General features: G+C 41.2%; 1 protein-coding gene across 1 annotated transcript in view; it reads left to right on the plus strand.

Annotated features, from left to right (window-relative positions):
• The window catches only part of UBTD2 (ubiquitin domain containing 2), a 40,984-nt gene extending 25,557 nt beyond the window's left edge, over positions 1-15,427 (plus strand). The window contains exon 3 of the mRNA XM_053376608.1: positions 9,411-15,427. Coding sequence (XP_053232583.1) covers positions 9,411-9,808 — 398 coding nt within the window. The 3' untranslated portion in view covers positions 9,809-15,427. The remainder of the gene's footprint in view (positions 1-9,410) is intronic.
• Positions 15,428-17,303: the final 1,876 nt, after the last annotated feature.

Raw genomic sequence — 17,303 nt, forward strand, 5'->3', positions numbered from 1 at the left:
AACACACTGAGAATGAATAGTTGCTTAGTCAGGTCTCAACTGTCCTCTTTCACTTCTGCTTTCTCTGTTCTTTGCCTCATACCTCAGCTGATTTTTCCCTACTGAAAGATAACTTCCAACTAACAGTTAACCAGCCCATTCATTATGGACCAGAACCACCAGGAAATCAGAATCTGTTGTTTCCCAGACCCAATCAAGATGGATTTACCTTATCCTGGCCTTGTCTGTAAAAATTAGAAGCGCTTGTGTCTCCCTCCAGCTTTCAGAACCTGTTACCCAGCAGCTACAGTCAAACCTTGGTTCCCGAACGCCTCCGATTTGGAACGTTTCCGCTCCCAAACACTGGAAACCCAGAAGTAAATGCTCTGGTTTTCGGTCGTTTTTCAGAAACTGAACAGGCTTCCGGAACGGATTACAACCAAGGTTTGACTGTACCTTGAAATATGCCTGCAACAGAATAGGAGCACGAGACCTCAGACTTATGGCAGTTACACTCTGACATCAACAGTTCTGACATCACAGAAATCGTTTTCAAAGCACAAACCATGAATGGGCATATACATAGCATATGAATTATGTGTGTATTCTAGCAGCTTTTCATCCTACAAGGAATGAACTGCTCAGGGACTTGGTTTGAGGTAAAAGGAATTAAGAGCTGGTGGGAAGTATCTAAAGCAAGGGGTGGGAAACCTTTTTTGGACTGATGGCTACGTTACCCAGTGGAAAGCTGTTGGGGCTGCATTCCAGACATGGGTGGGGCCAACCCCAAATTAGCCTGGGCATGACAGTTCACAGTCACACATCCTTAATTTACACACACACACATGTAGACCCTTAACACAGATGCTCTGTCTATTTCTCCACCCTCCAGTCCTGTGCACAGAGAAAGCGACTCCTGTTTCTCAGTGCACAGAGAGGAAATGCTGCAAGCTGCTCTTGCTGGATAGCAACTCCTAGCAGCTTCTCTCTGTACACACTTTTCTCCATGCAAAAAGACGAATCCTTTAGAGAACCCCTGGAGCATCTCCTCTCTTAGTTGACGCACAGCTGTTTTCTGAACAGTTGGAGGGGGAGCTTTTAAACAAGATAGTGCTCAGTTGTTTAGGAAAGAACTGAGCAGTGACAAAGAAGGAGTCACTTAGTTGGGCTCCTGTTGTGTTTGCTGAGGGGTGGGACTTCAGGGAGGGACCTGAGTGAGCTGGAGCTGCTGGCTCATGGGCTAGAGGGTCTCCAGTGCTTGACTTAAAGGGACCCACAGCTAGGATCACATAAAATAAATATATTTGTTATGCATGCTCTGGCCAGTGTCACCATCCAGTGAAGCAAGGAATACTGGGTCAGCTTCAGCATCTCTGTCCAAGCAAAACCACTTGCAAAGTAAGTTCAGCTTGGCCTCAACTGGATATATATGCCACTTTACATCTTGCATAAACACAGGAGACCTGCTGGGTCCGGTCAATGGCCAGACTAGGCTTATTCAAGTAGTGTTTCATTTTAACATGTAGTTATTACTCCTGCTTAAAGAAGAATCCTTCAGTTCCTTCCTCACTTTTAACTCCTTTATGAGGATGAACAGTGGATAATTTTTCCTGTGGACCAACACAGCTTATAAAGAATTTTATGGTGCCCTGGATACAAGATGATACGGCACCAAAAGTAATTATTTTTGGCAGTGTCACCAAAGTTTGTTATTACCTGGTTCAAAACACACATTTTTCAGCTCATGCTATTCAGCTATATTACAAATTGAATAGCATTTTTCAACAAATGTTCACTAGCTTGAAATGTAAAACAAACTTTTCTGCTTGTGTGCTTGGTGTTCAGCATACTAAATGCCCAAAGTCACTGCTTTGTAGGTGCATGCATTCAAGTTATTTAATATTAAGGTTTTATTTCTTGTAATTGTGGCAAACTTTCAAATTCTCTTCACTAGGTAAGATGTTGCCCAGAGCAGATGTAGGAACATAGGAAGCCGCCTTATACTGAGCCAAACCATTTGTCCATCTAACTCAGTGTCATCTACACTGACTGCCAGTGCCTATCCAGGATTTCAGGAAGGGGACATTCCTAAACCAACTTGGTGGTTTACTATTAGGCCTTTGCAAAGTTCTGAAACCTTTTGGGCAGTTCATTAATATTTAATGGAGCTCTAATATCTCTATATTTATCTCAAAGTGTTCATATTTATTTTATTGCTGGGCTGTATTCATCAAAACAGGGAAAGCTAGGTTGTATTTATCAAATCCTAGGTCATGTGTAGCATCTATTATGAAAGCTAACACACCCTATTGATACTGTCAAATTACGCTTAATAATAGTACTGACAAAACAGGACTCTCCTTGTTTTTACCATTTACATTCCTGGAAGGTTTCCCAAAATGCTGGGAGGTACTTCAGGAAGATAACTAGAATCCACAGTCTTTGTTGTTGCCACCAAACAAATACCTGTCACAAAGATTTTTCTTTGTGCCTGTCAGGGAACTGCCATCAGTGCAGGAGGGTGAGAGCAAAAGCCAGATGGATTATAGAGAGCCTCCAGGGATCGTGAGAAGTAGCTCCTCTTCTGCGGAAGAGAATAAACGCAGCTCCAGTGGAGTGGAGGTGCAGGAGTCAGAAATGGCGAGGCAGTCCCAGGACTCCTTGCCTGGGGGAGGGAAGGGGTCCTCCGCTGCCCACGCCCTCTTTGTGCAGAAAGCGTTCGCGCAGAGAGGGGAGGCGCCGACTGGGCGTCAAGGAGCTTCTTTGCTGGGGGAAGTTTAAGAACCGCCCACTCACGGATTCTGCCAGCGATTGAGCCAGCCACGGGAGAGTGCCGCTCCGGACAGATAAAGTTTACTTTGGCAGCCAAGCCAGGTTTTCACAGCCAGGTAGGGAGATATTTGCCTGCTTGCTCCCGAGCAACCCCTTGGAAACATAACAGTGCCTTATGAGTACATAAAAGTCGGGGTTCTGCACAACAACTTCAGTTCCCACAAGATATTGAATGTCAACCTCTCTTCTGGGCTGCCACCCACACCTGCTCAGCATAAATGAGGAACTCATTGAGTTTGTTGCAGCGCCTTCCAGTGGCCCTGCAAGCTTCGAGCTTCTATAGTACACTTCTTACATGAATAAGATATTCTTGGAGAGCAAAAATGCAAAGTAATGTATGAAGTGACCCTAAATTGATACAGGGCAAAGGAGATTTGGAGGTGGAGTAGAGAAAATGTGAATGAGCAAAAGAAAAAGAGCATGTGCGCACAACTGTACAACATATGTTCAATTATTACCTCTATTGACTTCTCATAGGTGCAGGTTCATTGTGCCTCCCTTGAAGTAGCCACTCTGGGCCCAAAACCGGATTTACTTTTTAAGTGAAAATAGTGAACAATTTTTTGTAGTGGCCCACTGAATCATTACCCTGATCTATGAAAGAATGCTCTGGTGACCAAGTTTAAAACTGCAGTTTCAAAAAGTATATTGGCACAGATTGAAAATTAGCCCCAAGAGTAGTATTTGTTGTTTTCCCATTGGTATGAATAATGGTTTATGGAGTACAAGAGGACAGGTCCTGCCTAGAGGGCTTACATTCAGCTGGTTCAACACAGGAGAGAGAAATGGAGGCAGGGTTGAAGAAGAAAATAACAATCAGTTTCACTTTCTTATACTTAGATTTAAATACAATAGGTTATGGTTTCCAGGGGATTGTGCCAATAACTTCACGGGAAAGAGCTTTTGAGAAGGGAATTGAAGGAACTGCAGTGGGACCACGCAGGTGATTTGGGAGGCAGTTCACAGCATAAGAGGCAGGAAGGGCGACAGGATGAAGTCATTAGATGTTACAGGAAACCTGACTCTCTTGGTCAAGGATGTATTGGGCAGAGAAGGGGAGAAAAGTGAGGGTGAAGGCAAGGTAGGGCTTTGAAGCTGAAATGAAGAGGGTGAACAGGAAACCAGTGTAAGAATTTCAGGAGGAATTAATCAGTGAGTTGAGATGGGTGAAGAATTTTGGCAGCATAGTGCAGGATAACAGTAACTGTGTGAATCAGGCAGGAACGTGTTCCTGGTTGGCAGCTCATTAGCCGGCTTAAAACTAGTAATGTGGGCTCCAGACAGAAAGATGATGCATCTTTGCAATACTTTGAGATTAGTTAATGCTCCTATTTAGTACTTGCTGTTTCCTTTAACTGTCACAATTTTAAAGAAAGTTACTATGAGAATAAAACAAATGGTATGAATGCCCAGTTTACTGAAACAGTCAGTGATATTCATATAGGTTTTGTTTGAAGCTAGCTTAATGAGGGATGTTGCTAGTGCTTTCTTGAATTTCTGCTTGTTTACTCGTTGGTTTTCTCCTTTTAAAAATGTGCTCTAGGGTCTTCATTCTGAGTGCCACATTTGCACAAACAAACCTTAATGAGGATGGTGGTTAGAATTCAATATAATCATGTTTGTGAGCATGACAGCTAGAATGAAAAATACGGTCAAGAACTATTTAGCATACTGCAGACCTCTTTCCCTCCCCTATCTCCCTCCAACTTTATAGAAATCCAGCTTCAACTGCTACTAATTGAATGGGGGCAGCTTTCATTCTGTACTGTTGTTGCACACAAACAGCAATATACAGTGGCGTAGCGTGGGTTGTCAGCACCCGGGGCAAGGCAAGTAATTTGCGCCCCCTAACCTGTGGATTTGCGCCCCCTAACCCGTGGATTTGCCCTAACCCCCAGATGTTGCGGCCGGTGCAGCCGGCCCCCCCTGCACCCCCCACGCTACGCCACTGGCAATATATGAGTGTTAAATTGTATACCTTCAACAGATTTTCTGTTTCCAAGAGCTAGCTCTTAACTCAGGGATTGCCAGCATGGTGTCTGCAAATGCCAGTGTACCCACTCTCAAAAATCCACAAGACAAGGCTACTTGCTCTTCCTGCTCAGTTCCTATTTGTACTTAGCCTCTGCTATATGAAACATGTCCCCATATACATGCCCACATTTCATTGGATATCAGGACTGAAGGCATGCTTCCAACATTCAGCTTCATTGGATGTCCATGAGTTCTACTGTTATTTTTTATTGTTTTTATGAAAGACTTTCTGGGGTTACAAAAGTACATACATCATCTCTGTTTTCAGATCATAAAGTCCTTTCTACAGATCAGTTATATTTGATGTGAGACTTTAATGCTGTATACAGTATAAGGTTGGGGGAGAAGAGAGGTAGGGGGAGAAAAGGGGGTAGTAAACTTTCATTCTTTTACATAGTATATGTGCAAGTTGTCATCATCACTGTATGTAGGTTCTCTTTCTATTCATTTATTAGTTTTCATTGGTGTTGAGAGAAGTTGGGGGGGCCCAGGGTGTGGTTGGTTGCCTTCAATTGACTGCAGTGAGTTTTGTTTGCATTGGGGTGGGGGCTGTTGGGTCAAGTTAGCCAAATTGATTCATATGCTGTTGGAGGGTTCTTGTTGAGGTCTACTGTTATGAAAGAGGAAGAAAAGGCTTTTTATCTAACTATTTTTTCCATGCCATGCATAAGAGAAGATAGGCAAAGAGCTTTTTTCTATGAGCAATGTGTCAGTGTCTGTTGACACATATTTGGGGCAGCGGAGAGGCCAGTTAAGTTGTGTAGCTTAAAACCATTGTGCTAGCATAACTGTTATGTTGAATACTGCCCTATATTTCCTGTAATATGTTGAAGTTTGTTCTTAAATTCTCCTGAGAGTAGTTAATGTTCATTTGAATACATAAAATTAGGCAGTTTTTTGTGGTCTTGTGTAGCCACACACAAGATTTACACTGTGTTGGAGTAACAACTTAGAAATGTCTGGAGCTAAAATGGCACAAGTAGGCATTCAAGCTGCTCCTCTTTAGGGAGAAACCCCCAAAGTAGATGTCTGTATCGAGAGCTGTGTTAGAAACAGAAATATGAAAGCTAGGAGCTAATGGCACCTTAAACCTAGGTTGTGGGCACCACAATGGAGAGTCTTGGCGCGCTTTCTTTATAACAAGAATACTAAGCTGAAAATCAGTGAATCGCAGCTAGTATCTTATGTTCATTTTTCACATGGTCTAGTCCTCATCTGAAGACTGCAAAAAACAACAACCAAAGCCATACTTCCCCTGCCCACCCGCCCTAATATTCTTATGAGGGTCCCTTCTCCAGTCTTAAGAGAGTGGCTGGAAGTGGGGAGGCAGAAACGGCCCTCCTTTTCTTCCAGCAGTGGCAGTTTTAATCTGAAATTTTAGGCTCAGTACTGCACCCAGAGCTCAGAAACTGCTCGCCTTAATGAAATTCCTCGTCACAAAACACACTTAGAACAATGGGAGTTTCAAACGTTGCTCAAGAGGCAGATGAATGTCTTCCTGCTCAGTTCTCTTTTGACTGCTGCCAAAGCAAGAACATCAAAGAATGTTCTCGGCCATAGCTATGAAGAAAGTAAAGTTCTTTTTAATGGCTTTGTCATTCAGACAAGAAGCAGGCAAAATGTGAAGTGTACCACCCTCAGTTTGTGATTGATGATCCCCAGTATTCAAGGATTATTTTTAAACATCATTGCAACTTCCACAACATCTCTTATCTGCTGAGCCCATTTAAAATGTGTTTCAGAATTGAATTAGAAGCAAGAAGGAGGCACACATTATCTTAGTAGGGGTTTTTTCAATGGAACATTGCTCACAAAGCTGGGGGGGGGGGGGTTGGCTCTCCACTTCCAGTGCTGCTCCTTGCTCCTCACTGGTAAGAACTATCCAGTATTTCCTTCCTATCCTGTCACTGACTGGTTTTTACAGCTGGTCACTTTAGCTCTTGTGCCTTCAAGCCAAGTGTGTCCCTGTTTCTTTAAAACTAAAGTGCCCAGCTTCCACAATTCATCAAATTCTATTGCTGTTTTGCTAAGCAGCTCAGGCAGAAAATTATGTGCATTCTTAGATACTTGCTTTAAAGGGCAATAATATGTTGACCTCCAAATGTAAATAGCAAACTGCTTCCATGGAAATTATTGAAATGCCTTTTGAGAAATGTGTATAAGTATGGCAGATAATTTTAGAGAAACGCAAAGCTGAATAGTGCAATGATACTTTGTTATCATTGTCTTGTATCCAGCTGCAATGCTTTTTGCCCATGAAAGCTGCTCTGCTAATATATTAGAGCTCAGCCCTGGTGAATCAGAGAGTGGATAGTAATGCAGTAATGTGGTTAGGAGGATTAAAGCATGAGTACGCTTTTCTCTAGTTTATAGATTCTTGTGTATCAACAGCTCAGATTACTATATGCATCCCTTTTCATATACTCATGCAAAGAATTGTAAGAAATGAAATTAACTGGTTCCAGAAACTGGAATATGCAGATTTGTATAATTTCCTTACTTGGCTGCCATTATTCTGCCTGTGGTGAAACTGTCCACTCTCTTCCTTGTTCCTCACACAATGAGTGGAAGGCATGACGCAAACCCTGACCTTGTGAATGCTGAAACAGGTGTTAGGTTCCTGGCAGGGCCAGAGGATTTTACATATCTGAACACAGAGAGGAGGAGGGTACATAGGAAGAGCAGCAGGTCTACCCATGGAGACCTTCTCATTGCAGCTATGGTAATATCTGCGCTTGTCCTTCCCCATCAATGCTCTGGCGGCAGAGGAGACAAAATAGAGATGGCAAAAACAATCTGCTGTGTGCCAAGTCCTCCTGTTCCTTCAAACTCCACCCCAAACCCGCCAAGAGCTGCCAGCTGGTGTACTGATTTCCTTTCCATTGTAGCCAATGGGAAGCAAAGTCTTTTCTTTTTAAGCCAACAAAAGACACACCCAAAAAGGAAAAATATTCCCTTCTGCCCTGCCAACAGAAGGCCAGCCAAGGCATTGGGTTTGACAGTTCTTCTGCCTTCAGTCCTCTCTTCCCCCACCCACTCTGGATTGCTGTGAACTTTGCCTGTGGGCCATAGGCAACCACAGCACAATTCATTAGGGTGTGCATTCAATTATTATTATTTGATTATTTCAGTGAAGAAAGAAGAGGAGGGAATGATAAGGCAAGGAGGAGATACAGAAATAAAAACCTAACAAAACAAGTGCAACACAAGTAGCCCAAAAAACCAAAACAGATTTTTCCAGTGGAGAAAAAAACCTGTGCTAAGCTGGACAGGTTTTGGGCAGATCTGGATGGGTGAGGGCATCCTCTTTGTGTATCACAAAAGTAGCTCCTCACCCCCACAGATATTATCTACACAAAGGGTGGGCAGGAAAGCTTGGATGCAGGCAGGGCCATAGGGCAGAGATGCATGTATTCAAAAGAAAAAGACTGGAATGGATCTGCAGCTTCTGCCTGCAGAGGAGGGGGTTCTTCTTCCCTTACTGCCACCACTGGAGCCAGTCACCCCACTACTGTTTCCCGAGACAGTTGCAGGAAGAAATTGCAGATCCTTTCCAGCCTTTTTATTCTACAGTGGTACCTCGGGTTAAGAACTTAATTCATTCTGGAGGTCCGTTCTTAACCTGAAACTGTTCTTAACCTGAAGCACCACTTTAGCTAATGGAGCCTCCTGCTGCTGCCGCGCCACAGCTGCGCAATTTCTGTTCTCATCCTGAAGCAAAGTTCTTAACCGGAGGTACTATTTCTGGGTTAGCGGAGTCTGTAACCTGAAGCGTATGTAACCTGAAGCATCTGTAACCTGAGGTACCACTGTACTTATATCTCTCTCCCTTTGCTTCCCTTGTTCCCCGTTTTTTAAAAACATTAGGGTATGCCCGGGCACACCTAGCACACCTCCTGCACTTGCCTGTGCTGTGGACATTCATAGAATAGGAAATGTTGGCTTGTTAGACGTTAATTAGAATTAGAAATGTGAACATTTCAAGGTTTTAATGCATATGGGAAGCCATCTAGATATTTATCTGCTTGTTTTTAATCTGTCTTTACATGCTTTTACTATTGTACATAGCTATTTGCCTTTTTAGCTCTCCTCTGAACATTCTTTTAATGGCATAAAATCTTACATGACTCAAGAAGAAAACATAAATATCCCAAACTACCATTTTCTATTCAGAGCCTAAGATAAAATTGTAGCATAAGCCCAAATTTTTCTTGCATCCTTAATGCAGAAAAACATAAGTAAGAAAGTGAAATGTGTTTAATTCCTTTAATTTATCACTCATAACTTGTTGGGTTGGTAAGTTACATCTACTCTGTATTTCATTTTTGAGCTTTTTTTTTAAAAAAAATCAATATTCACAAGTAGGAAAAAGCACTCACTGGTATAGCTTCTCAGTAATAATACTTAAACCTCTGGAGCTGGGAGAAGAAGGTGGTCATTACACACTGTTCAGGAGTTTAAGCGTAAACAGTACTAGAATCAAAGAACATCTCAAGGAGTATAATGTTGATTTTATTTAAAACTTTGTCACTTAACCCTGTTTTTTCCCCCCATTTCTTCTGAAGGTGCTCTTACCGAGTGCTATGACGAACTGGGAAACCGATACCAGCTTCCTGTCTACTGCCTGGCCCCGCCCATCAACATGATAGAAGAGAAGGGGGATTTAGAGACTCTGGATATTCCCGATCCACCACCTAACTCGGGTCATGAATGTCAGCTTCGTTTACGCCTCTCAACAGGCAAAGACCTCAAACTTGTGGTCCGCAGTATGGACACTGTCTATCACATGAAGAGAAGACTGCACACAGCAGAGGGTGTGGAGCCCAGCAGCCAGCGGTGGTTTTTTTCAGGCAGGCCCCTGGCAGACAAAATGAAACTGGAGGAGTTGAAAATACCAAGGGACTATGTGGTGCAAGTCATTGTGAGCCAGCCCTTAACAAACCCCACCCCGGTGGAGAACTGACTTTGCCTGTATGTTTCTCTTTTCCTTTTCTGCTCTTCTTACCATGTGGGAACTTTTTCACTATTTTTGTTCTCTCCGACTAGTGGGTTGGTTCTAAACAATGACCAGCAGAAATTCCATCTGTGATGGAGCTTTAGGGGGGGAACACACACACATGAAGCACACACACGTTCCTAAACTGCCCCTGGAGACTTTGCCCAATTTAGGAATTCTTGACACCACAGTAAGACGTTCTTAACAAAGTAAATCTGGAACGTGTGTGAAAGAGATCCTGAAGTTTACAGAGGATGATGCTTAAAAAGTGGTTTGAACTATAAGTGAAGTACTGATCCATAAAAGGGAAAGGCACTTTTAAAAGGATTAAACCAAACTGAAGTATTTTGTGAAATCAGCATCACTTACAGTTCAGCCAATCAGTGTAGCTGCTCTGGTAAATCTAGTATGCTGTGATAATTGTAGGAATTGTGTCTATTCTAGTTTCACATTAGCTCAACAAGGCTAATATTTAAATGGGATGGTGAAGGATTCTGGGACAGACTATCAGGTGCAATCTGATTAGTATAGATGATCCCAAATTAAAGTTTTTTGGTATATACTGAAATAGCAAGCAATAGTGATTTGCCATTGCTGGCTTCAGTATGTGCAAAATATTGCTCTCTGAAAAATTAGGCTATTGTTTAGCAAATATATAATGTTACATGGAATTGCAGTTACCATATACTTCTGTATCTAGTTAAAAGGCTTATTATTTGAGGTTCACCAGCCTGAGAAACAAAAACAAAAGAAGGCACAGGACTTATTTCACTTAGTATGTTAGCCGATAATGTTTAGGCCCAATATAGTGATTTTAAACCCCCTTTATTCACAGCAATAGCTATTAACACACTACAGAAGAAAAGCACAGGAAGCCCTGTCATACACTTCTGTAAGGTAAGGGTGTGCAACTTGCTTGACAGTATCATATATCTCCCCACTGATCTTTATGTTGCTTGGCATAATTGGGACTCAGATGCATCATCTTATTCTGCTAAGTGATTACACACACACTTGACCCTTGGGGGAAGAGATGGGAATAATGATTGAAAATTAGGAAGATATTGTAGATTGTTAAATCATCTGATCTTTCCTTTACACCATTAGATCTTTCAATATTTTGGGGGGAGTTGTATATTTCAAGAATATTTGTATTACTATTCCACAAATCCTTATATCAGGGGTGGCTTACCAGTGGGCCTCCAGAAATTGTAGGATCCCAGTCCCAATCAGCCCCAGTCAACATGGCCAACGATCAGGCATGATGGGGGTTGGAGTCCTGCAGCATCTTGAGGGCCACAGCTTAGTTGCTCCTGACCTAAATACTTTTGTATCTTGCTGGTGATGGGTAGCTTACAGAAAGAAGTGGATTGAGTTGGTTTGTGAAAAGCAGTGTGCATATTTCAAGCATTCTTTATCTTCCCTGCCATGGCTTCAGTTACACTTATTCACACTCATGCATATGACAGTGTATATGCAGTGCATGTATGTCAGATTGATGGGCCACTTTTTCTACTTGGCAGATTTATCTGAAACATCACAGTAACCTTAGCAATATCACACAGCATTTTCCCTTCAGAATGTGAAAGCAAGCCATTCTTTAGAGTAGGAGGTATATCCTTTTAAGAGGGCTTCGGGCAAGATTGATAGCAGTCCAGTTAAATTCTGTCGAGTAATACTGAACAAATCAGTCCTAGCAATGTGCATCTTTTGAAAAGAAGTATACATAACTAATTTGTTTAGATTCTCTGTGCTTTTTGTTGTCCCTGACCTGGTTCACACATGACACAAAGCCAAACCATGGGCTTGTCGGAAAAAGAGCAAACGTGGGTTCCCAGAGAAAAGATTGTGGCTGCTTTTCTCCTCCTCCCCTTGGTTACAGCTTGCGGTTTGTCTGGAGCAAGAGAAACCATGAAATTGGGTTCAGACAGAATGCTCAGGCAAGATATAGCTTAGCTCACAGCAGTGCAGCAGCAGGACTGGAAGGGGAGCAAAGTGACAGTGATTTTCTCTGGGGAAGCCTGCTTGTTTGCACTAAGCTATGGTGCAGCTTAATATTACATGTATACTTGATCATTGGTTCTGTTCTTTTGGTGTGGTCATGTTCCTGTTAGCACCACTATTATTAATCATTTTTCAAACAGAACTCATTAATATTCTTCTTGCTAAGCACTGAATCTACTTTACAGTTATTTTTATCTGTGAAAAGGCATGTTTTTGGTCCACTGATGGAATAATCTAGGGTGGACCTCTTCCTCTCTGCAGTGAGGAGAGCTACAATACTTAAGTGTCCTATAACTAACCTAGCCTTACTCGGGTTATCTTGCTGTGATAACTAGAAACTAGAACAATGAAACATAAAAATTTAGAATTATATCGCATTTTCAGTGTAGGGTAGGTTGCAAAGTTTCTCAAAGGAGGTTTCTCTTTTTGGAAATCAGTTCAGACTTGGAACCACTTGCCATATGAATGTATCATTGTGTGTCACCACCACAGCATTCTTCTGGGCACAGTCGAATACTGCAGGGTCTTTCAATGTAGTTTTGGCCAGATGGCAGCAGCATACAGCAAAAGGGTATCTGTCTTCTAGGGATTTGTTAAGTTCCCCCACTTTCTCAGATACCATGTTCACTTGTGCTAATATTAGGAGCAAACACTTATATTTTAGAAGTTCAGAAGGATGCAGATCCTTCATTTGTCACAAAGGGTGCGTGCTAAACAATTGACTAAAAAGCTAAAATATTTAAGGCAAAATCTAATGTCATTGTGACTCTTTTTGAAGTCATTCCACATGTACTGAAGTGAAAAGGAATGCTAGACTGCTGCATAAAAACTCTAAATGCTGATTTTTGGAGAGGCATCCTAGGTGTTGATCCATTTAGTTGGTACCAGTTAGTTTCTTTGTAATTTCCAAGTAATAAACTTATTTGGTGCACACCACAGCCATTACATATCAGAAAAAGTATACCTTGCAAAATAAAAGTATGTGTCGAGTGGTCTCATTTTTCCCCAAGTTAAACAGACAAAAATAATTTATAGATATTAAAATTGAATTGAGCTAAAAATAGGCTGATAACTTCTGTGACTACTTCTGCCCTTTTCGGAATATGTTCAGGATTACGTGAAATGTTTTCAAGCCACGTTGCTTGATGGCTGGGCCAGCTCCAGGTTTGTGATGTGAGGCTCACTCAGCCAGATGCCTTCCAGTGGGCCACTTCTCATACTTCTGATTCCTGGAGGAAGGCAGTAGTAGCTGCTTCTTGCTGCCATTGACAGAGCGAATGAGCAAGCAACAGTCACTGCTGTTCTCAGCCACTATTGCCACTTGCTTATCTGTGTGGTGGGTGGAGGTTTGCCAGTCATCTTTGACAAAGGGGGTGGGCATCAGTTATGGTTTCTGCTGTTCTCCAGTGGCCAGTGTTGTGGGTCAGGTGATAATGATGGGCCCATGACAGCTGCTTAAGGATGCTGACCCTTGGCACTGGCCATGCTTGATGAAGATAGGTTTCCAACATGCATTCAGGTATTCAGCATGTATTTGGCAAAGAATATGAGTTCCCGACTGTAGAATGCTCTGTGGTAGTCAGACTTTTCTTAGGGAACAAGTTACAAGAGGGTGTTGGAGTAGCTCCACTTACCTCTGCCACAAGTTGGCTTCCATGAATGCAGCTCTACAGTTCTTTAAAAATGCAGTCACCTTCTCCGACAAACATTTTCACATCGGTGTGTGTGTGCATGTGTGTGAAGAAATAAAAACGTGTGCTTGACACTTTTTAAGCTGATGACGTGTAAATTTCCAGATGATGCTGCACTGAAAAATGGGAGCTGCACTCCCACTTCAGCAATTAGAATGGAACAGCTTGAAAGGAAAAGGTCATTATCCCTACAGTTGGAATGGTAGTGAAATTCCTCCAAACTGTGATGAAGGACCATATTGGAACTTGTGCACGCACATGTGTGCACAGTAAATCAATATACCTCCCTTTTGTACTGATGGCAGGCACTCAAGGATTGCTTGTCTTTCATAAGCATAGTGGTGACTTAACCACCTCTCAAGCTCTAAACAAAAGTAACTCCTCAGGTATCGTGAATAGTTTTTACAATGAGTGGAAACTGCATGCATCTGTTAACCAAGTAGGAGTCTTAGTTTCTTGCTTACTCTTTCTCTTTCCTGCTTAGAAAGAACTGGGTTTTTTAGGGGAAACTCGATTATAAGTCAGGCATATCCCTTTCACCAAATGTTGTTCACCTTCACCCAGCAGTTAGAATAAGCGAGGCAACTGGATTTTCATTGTTTTTAATCTCCAAGGCCAAGCAATTTCATTTATTACTTTTAACAGAAGACTAATTCAAGTAAGCACTGTTGCATGCATTTAATGTTTTATCAGCATGCAGATTGGGTTCTGGCCTATGCCAGCTCATTCCCATCGTTGGAGTCAAAGCTTTTCCTCTTCTGCAGACATACATGCACACACTCACATACATTCTAAAGACAGAACACTTGGCATAGAGCTACCAAGGGCAAACAAGCAAACAGTTACAATATTGTTCTTTACAGTGTAACACATTTATACGCCATTTCTGATTTACCTTCTCCCCTTTGCTAGTGAATTATATCTACAGACATATGGTGGTGGCAGGTTTGTTTAGCACAGAGCTTTGGTTTTCATGCTTGTTATTGCAGACGTGTCACTAGTACATGACCCAGAAGTAATGGACTCTCTGTAATCTGTCTTGGATGAGCTTGAAAGGCAAAAGGACAGTAGCGCTGTTGATACTGCATTATGTAAAAAAGCGGGTTGCGAGGAGAATGAATGCATAGGAGACACATACTGCTTACTGTGCTCCATCCTATTCTGAAAACAAAACATGTGACTAGAGCTTTGGCTTAGTACATTAGTTGCATTGGCATTACACAAAATTCTACCACGAGACAACGAGATTAAGAAAATGATCACATTAAAAGCCATGATTGTAATTCTCTTGATCTCTAAACTTTAGAGAGACTAAGGAGGTATTTGGGAAACGGTGTAGTGTGAAATTGCAGTGTAATAAACTGGGTTTTGAGAGGATTTTGATGGACAAAGATAATACCTCTTTTTTCAATACTGTAGTTTCATTATTCATTTTACAAAAATAATCAGGATTCAGATTGATGCGATGAGAGCAATATATTCAGCTGTGGCACAATGCGTTTTGATAAAACAAGATTTTAAGTGTCGCTCACAAGAAGGGTAAATGGGCCTTCATGTTTAGTGCATTGCTCCTTAGGGAGAAAATATAACAAAATCATATCTGGTAGGTTAATGCAATTCTGTGCTGTTTTTGAAAATCATTTTAGGATTGCAGTCATTGACATATCTCTTAATTTGTCTCAGAGTGTTAGTTATGCATATCGGATGTCTAAAAATATATGGTTTTCTAACAGCAGTTCCTTTGGTCTTTACATGATTGTCCCTGGCTAGGTTGTTTTTGCTTAAGATTGTATGGAGCTTTTGGGGGGTGCATTTCTTCAGTTGTCTGCAATAATCCATTTTCAGTTTACTTCTCTGACAACCCTTTTCCTGAGTGTTGTTTTTTTAAAAATCAGCAACACCACACACACAATTTGTACCCAACAGTATGTAAATGGTGTCAAGAAATACAATATATGGGAGTTGTAGAACTGAATTTAGAGGCAAACCTGCCTTTTCAACATCTTGTATTCTAAAGCAGGAAAATATGAAAATGCAACACTTGTGACATTACTGATTCTTTTGCCTAATAGCCATATATCCAAAATATCTCAGTGTCCAAGAAGTATTCTTAATTTAATTCAGCAGTTTATTTTTATTTCCTTCCTGTCTCTTCGCTTTTCTTTCTATGTAGACTCTGGTCCCATTTATAGGAAGCCTTAAATCCAGGGCTGTGACTCCCCTTTTGAAAGAGGAGTGCACTGTGATGCATTCCAGCAAGCTTATTTAAGTACTAAAAGTATGAAGGTGGCTTAATGGTTTGGTTTTTGTTTGCTTAAATACGGTTGGTTTCCTAAGGAGGTTGGAACTCCATTGCCCTGAATGGCAGTCTGTGATGAAATAGACTCATGTCCTTCAGCTGAGGACACTATGTATTAGATACTTCTCAATATTGTGCTAATTATCTCTGGATCAGAACCATGTTGTCAATTAAAAAAAAAATGCAAGCATGGTCGTTTTCGTTATGAATATTTAAAATTCACCTGACACTTTTAATCCCCCTTTTTCTGGCAATTGAATCTAGCCAAAGATGGGAAAGGATTTTTTGATTTATTTTTTTTAACAATTTGCTGGGTCTTAAACTCAAAAACAGTGAAATGGTCTTCTGTCAAGGGTCTTACCAGTGCCTCTCCTCTCCATGTCCTGGGAACGTCTAGAAACTGGAGATCGCCTTTTGAGCAATGCCTGAAATTGTGTACTAGGCAGCTGGAGGTGTGTAAAGACATTCTTCTCTAATGTGTTATGAGCAAATTACTTGGATTTAAATGTCCTATTTGCCTCTTGGTAGTGGCTTCCAAAGATGGCTGGTACCATCAATTTGTATTTCTTGAATAAAAATCTTCTCTTTTCTGGTAAATCTTTTTTTGTACAGTGTTTGTTCTGTGCCATGTATCAAAAGTAGCATTCGTGTTACATAGGTGGTTGGCACTTGGGTACCAATACAGAGAAACACAGTTTTCAGTAGCTAAAAAGGGAAGTCTGATTAGGGGAATTCCTATGATGTGGCACTTCCCCACCCCTCCTCTGTGCAACTTTTATAAAACTAAATCTTTTAGCTTTGTACATGTAGGATGTGCGGAACTTTTCTTACAGTCTCCTTCAGCCCAAAGGTGAAATGTCTGGAAATGCAGTTAACATTTGGGTTAGCCTTTTCAAGGTGCACTACATATTTATACTGTACCTATGTTGTGCTGACATTGCAGTAGTATGTGCACACCTTTAAAATTCTATAGCAAAGCACAAATAGGTTCTTTTTTGACCAATTAAATGAAGTAAATCAGTGTAGCATCATGATTTCCTAAAAGTCAGGAATATGCTGTATAGTACTCTATGTATTAAACAGAAAGGAAAAACAACAAGAAAACCTGGTTATTATTATTATTTGGCTTTTAAAAATAAAATTGGTACTGGAGATGCCTTGCCTTAAAATACAAACTCTGTGTCCTTTTTCTCTTAACCCAACATAGCTGCAAAATGCCTCTTGTGTCTCTTCTGTCTTATTGGAGTCCTTAGGTCAGTGAACGGTCTGTATCATTACAGAAATGCTTTAGTATACCCAGCTAGCAAAATACAAGGCTTTCTACAGAGATCTTAGTAATGGCAGTCACTGGCAATTCAATCACAGGCCAGCAATTAACCCTTTATATCATTCTGGGTTTAGTTTTTAATTTCTAAAACAGCTAGCCATGCATGTGAGCATAAACTAAATATGGCTTAGCATAAATTTG

Source organism: Podarcis raffonei, chromosome 2, assembly GCF_027172205.1.
Source record: "Podarcis raffonei isolate rPodRaf1 chromosome 2, rPodRaf1.pri, whole genome shotgun sequence".
Classification (NCBI taxonomy): domain Eukaryota; kingdom Metazoa; phylum Chordata; class Lepidosauria; order Squamata; family Lacertidae; genus Podarcis; species Podarcis raffonei.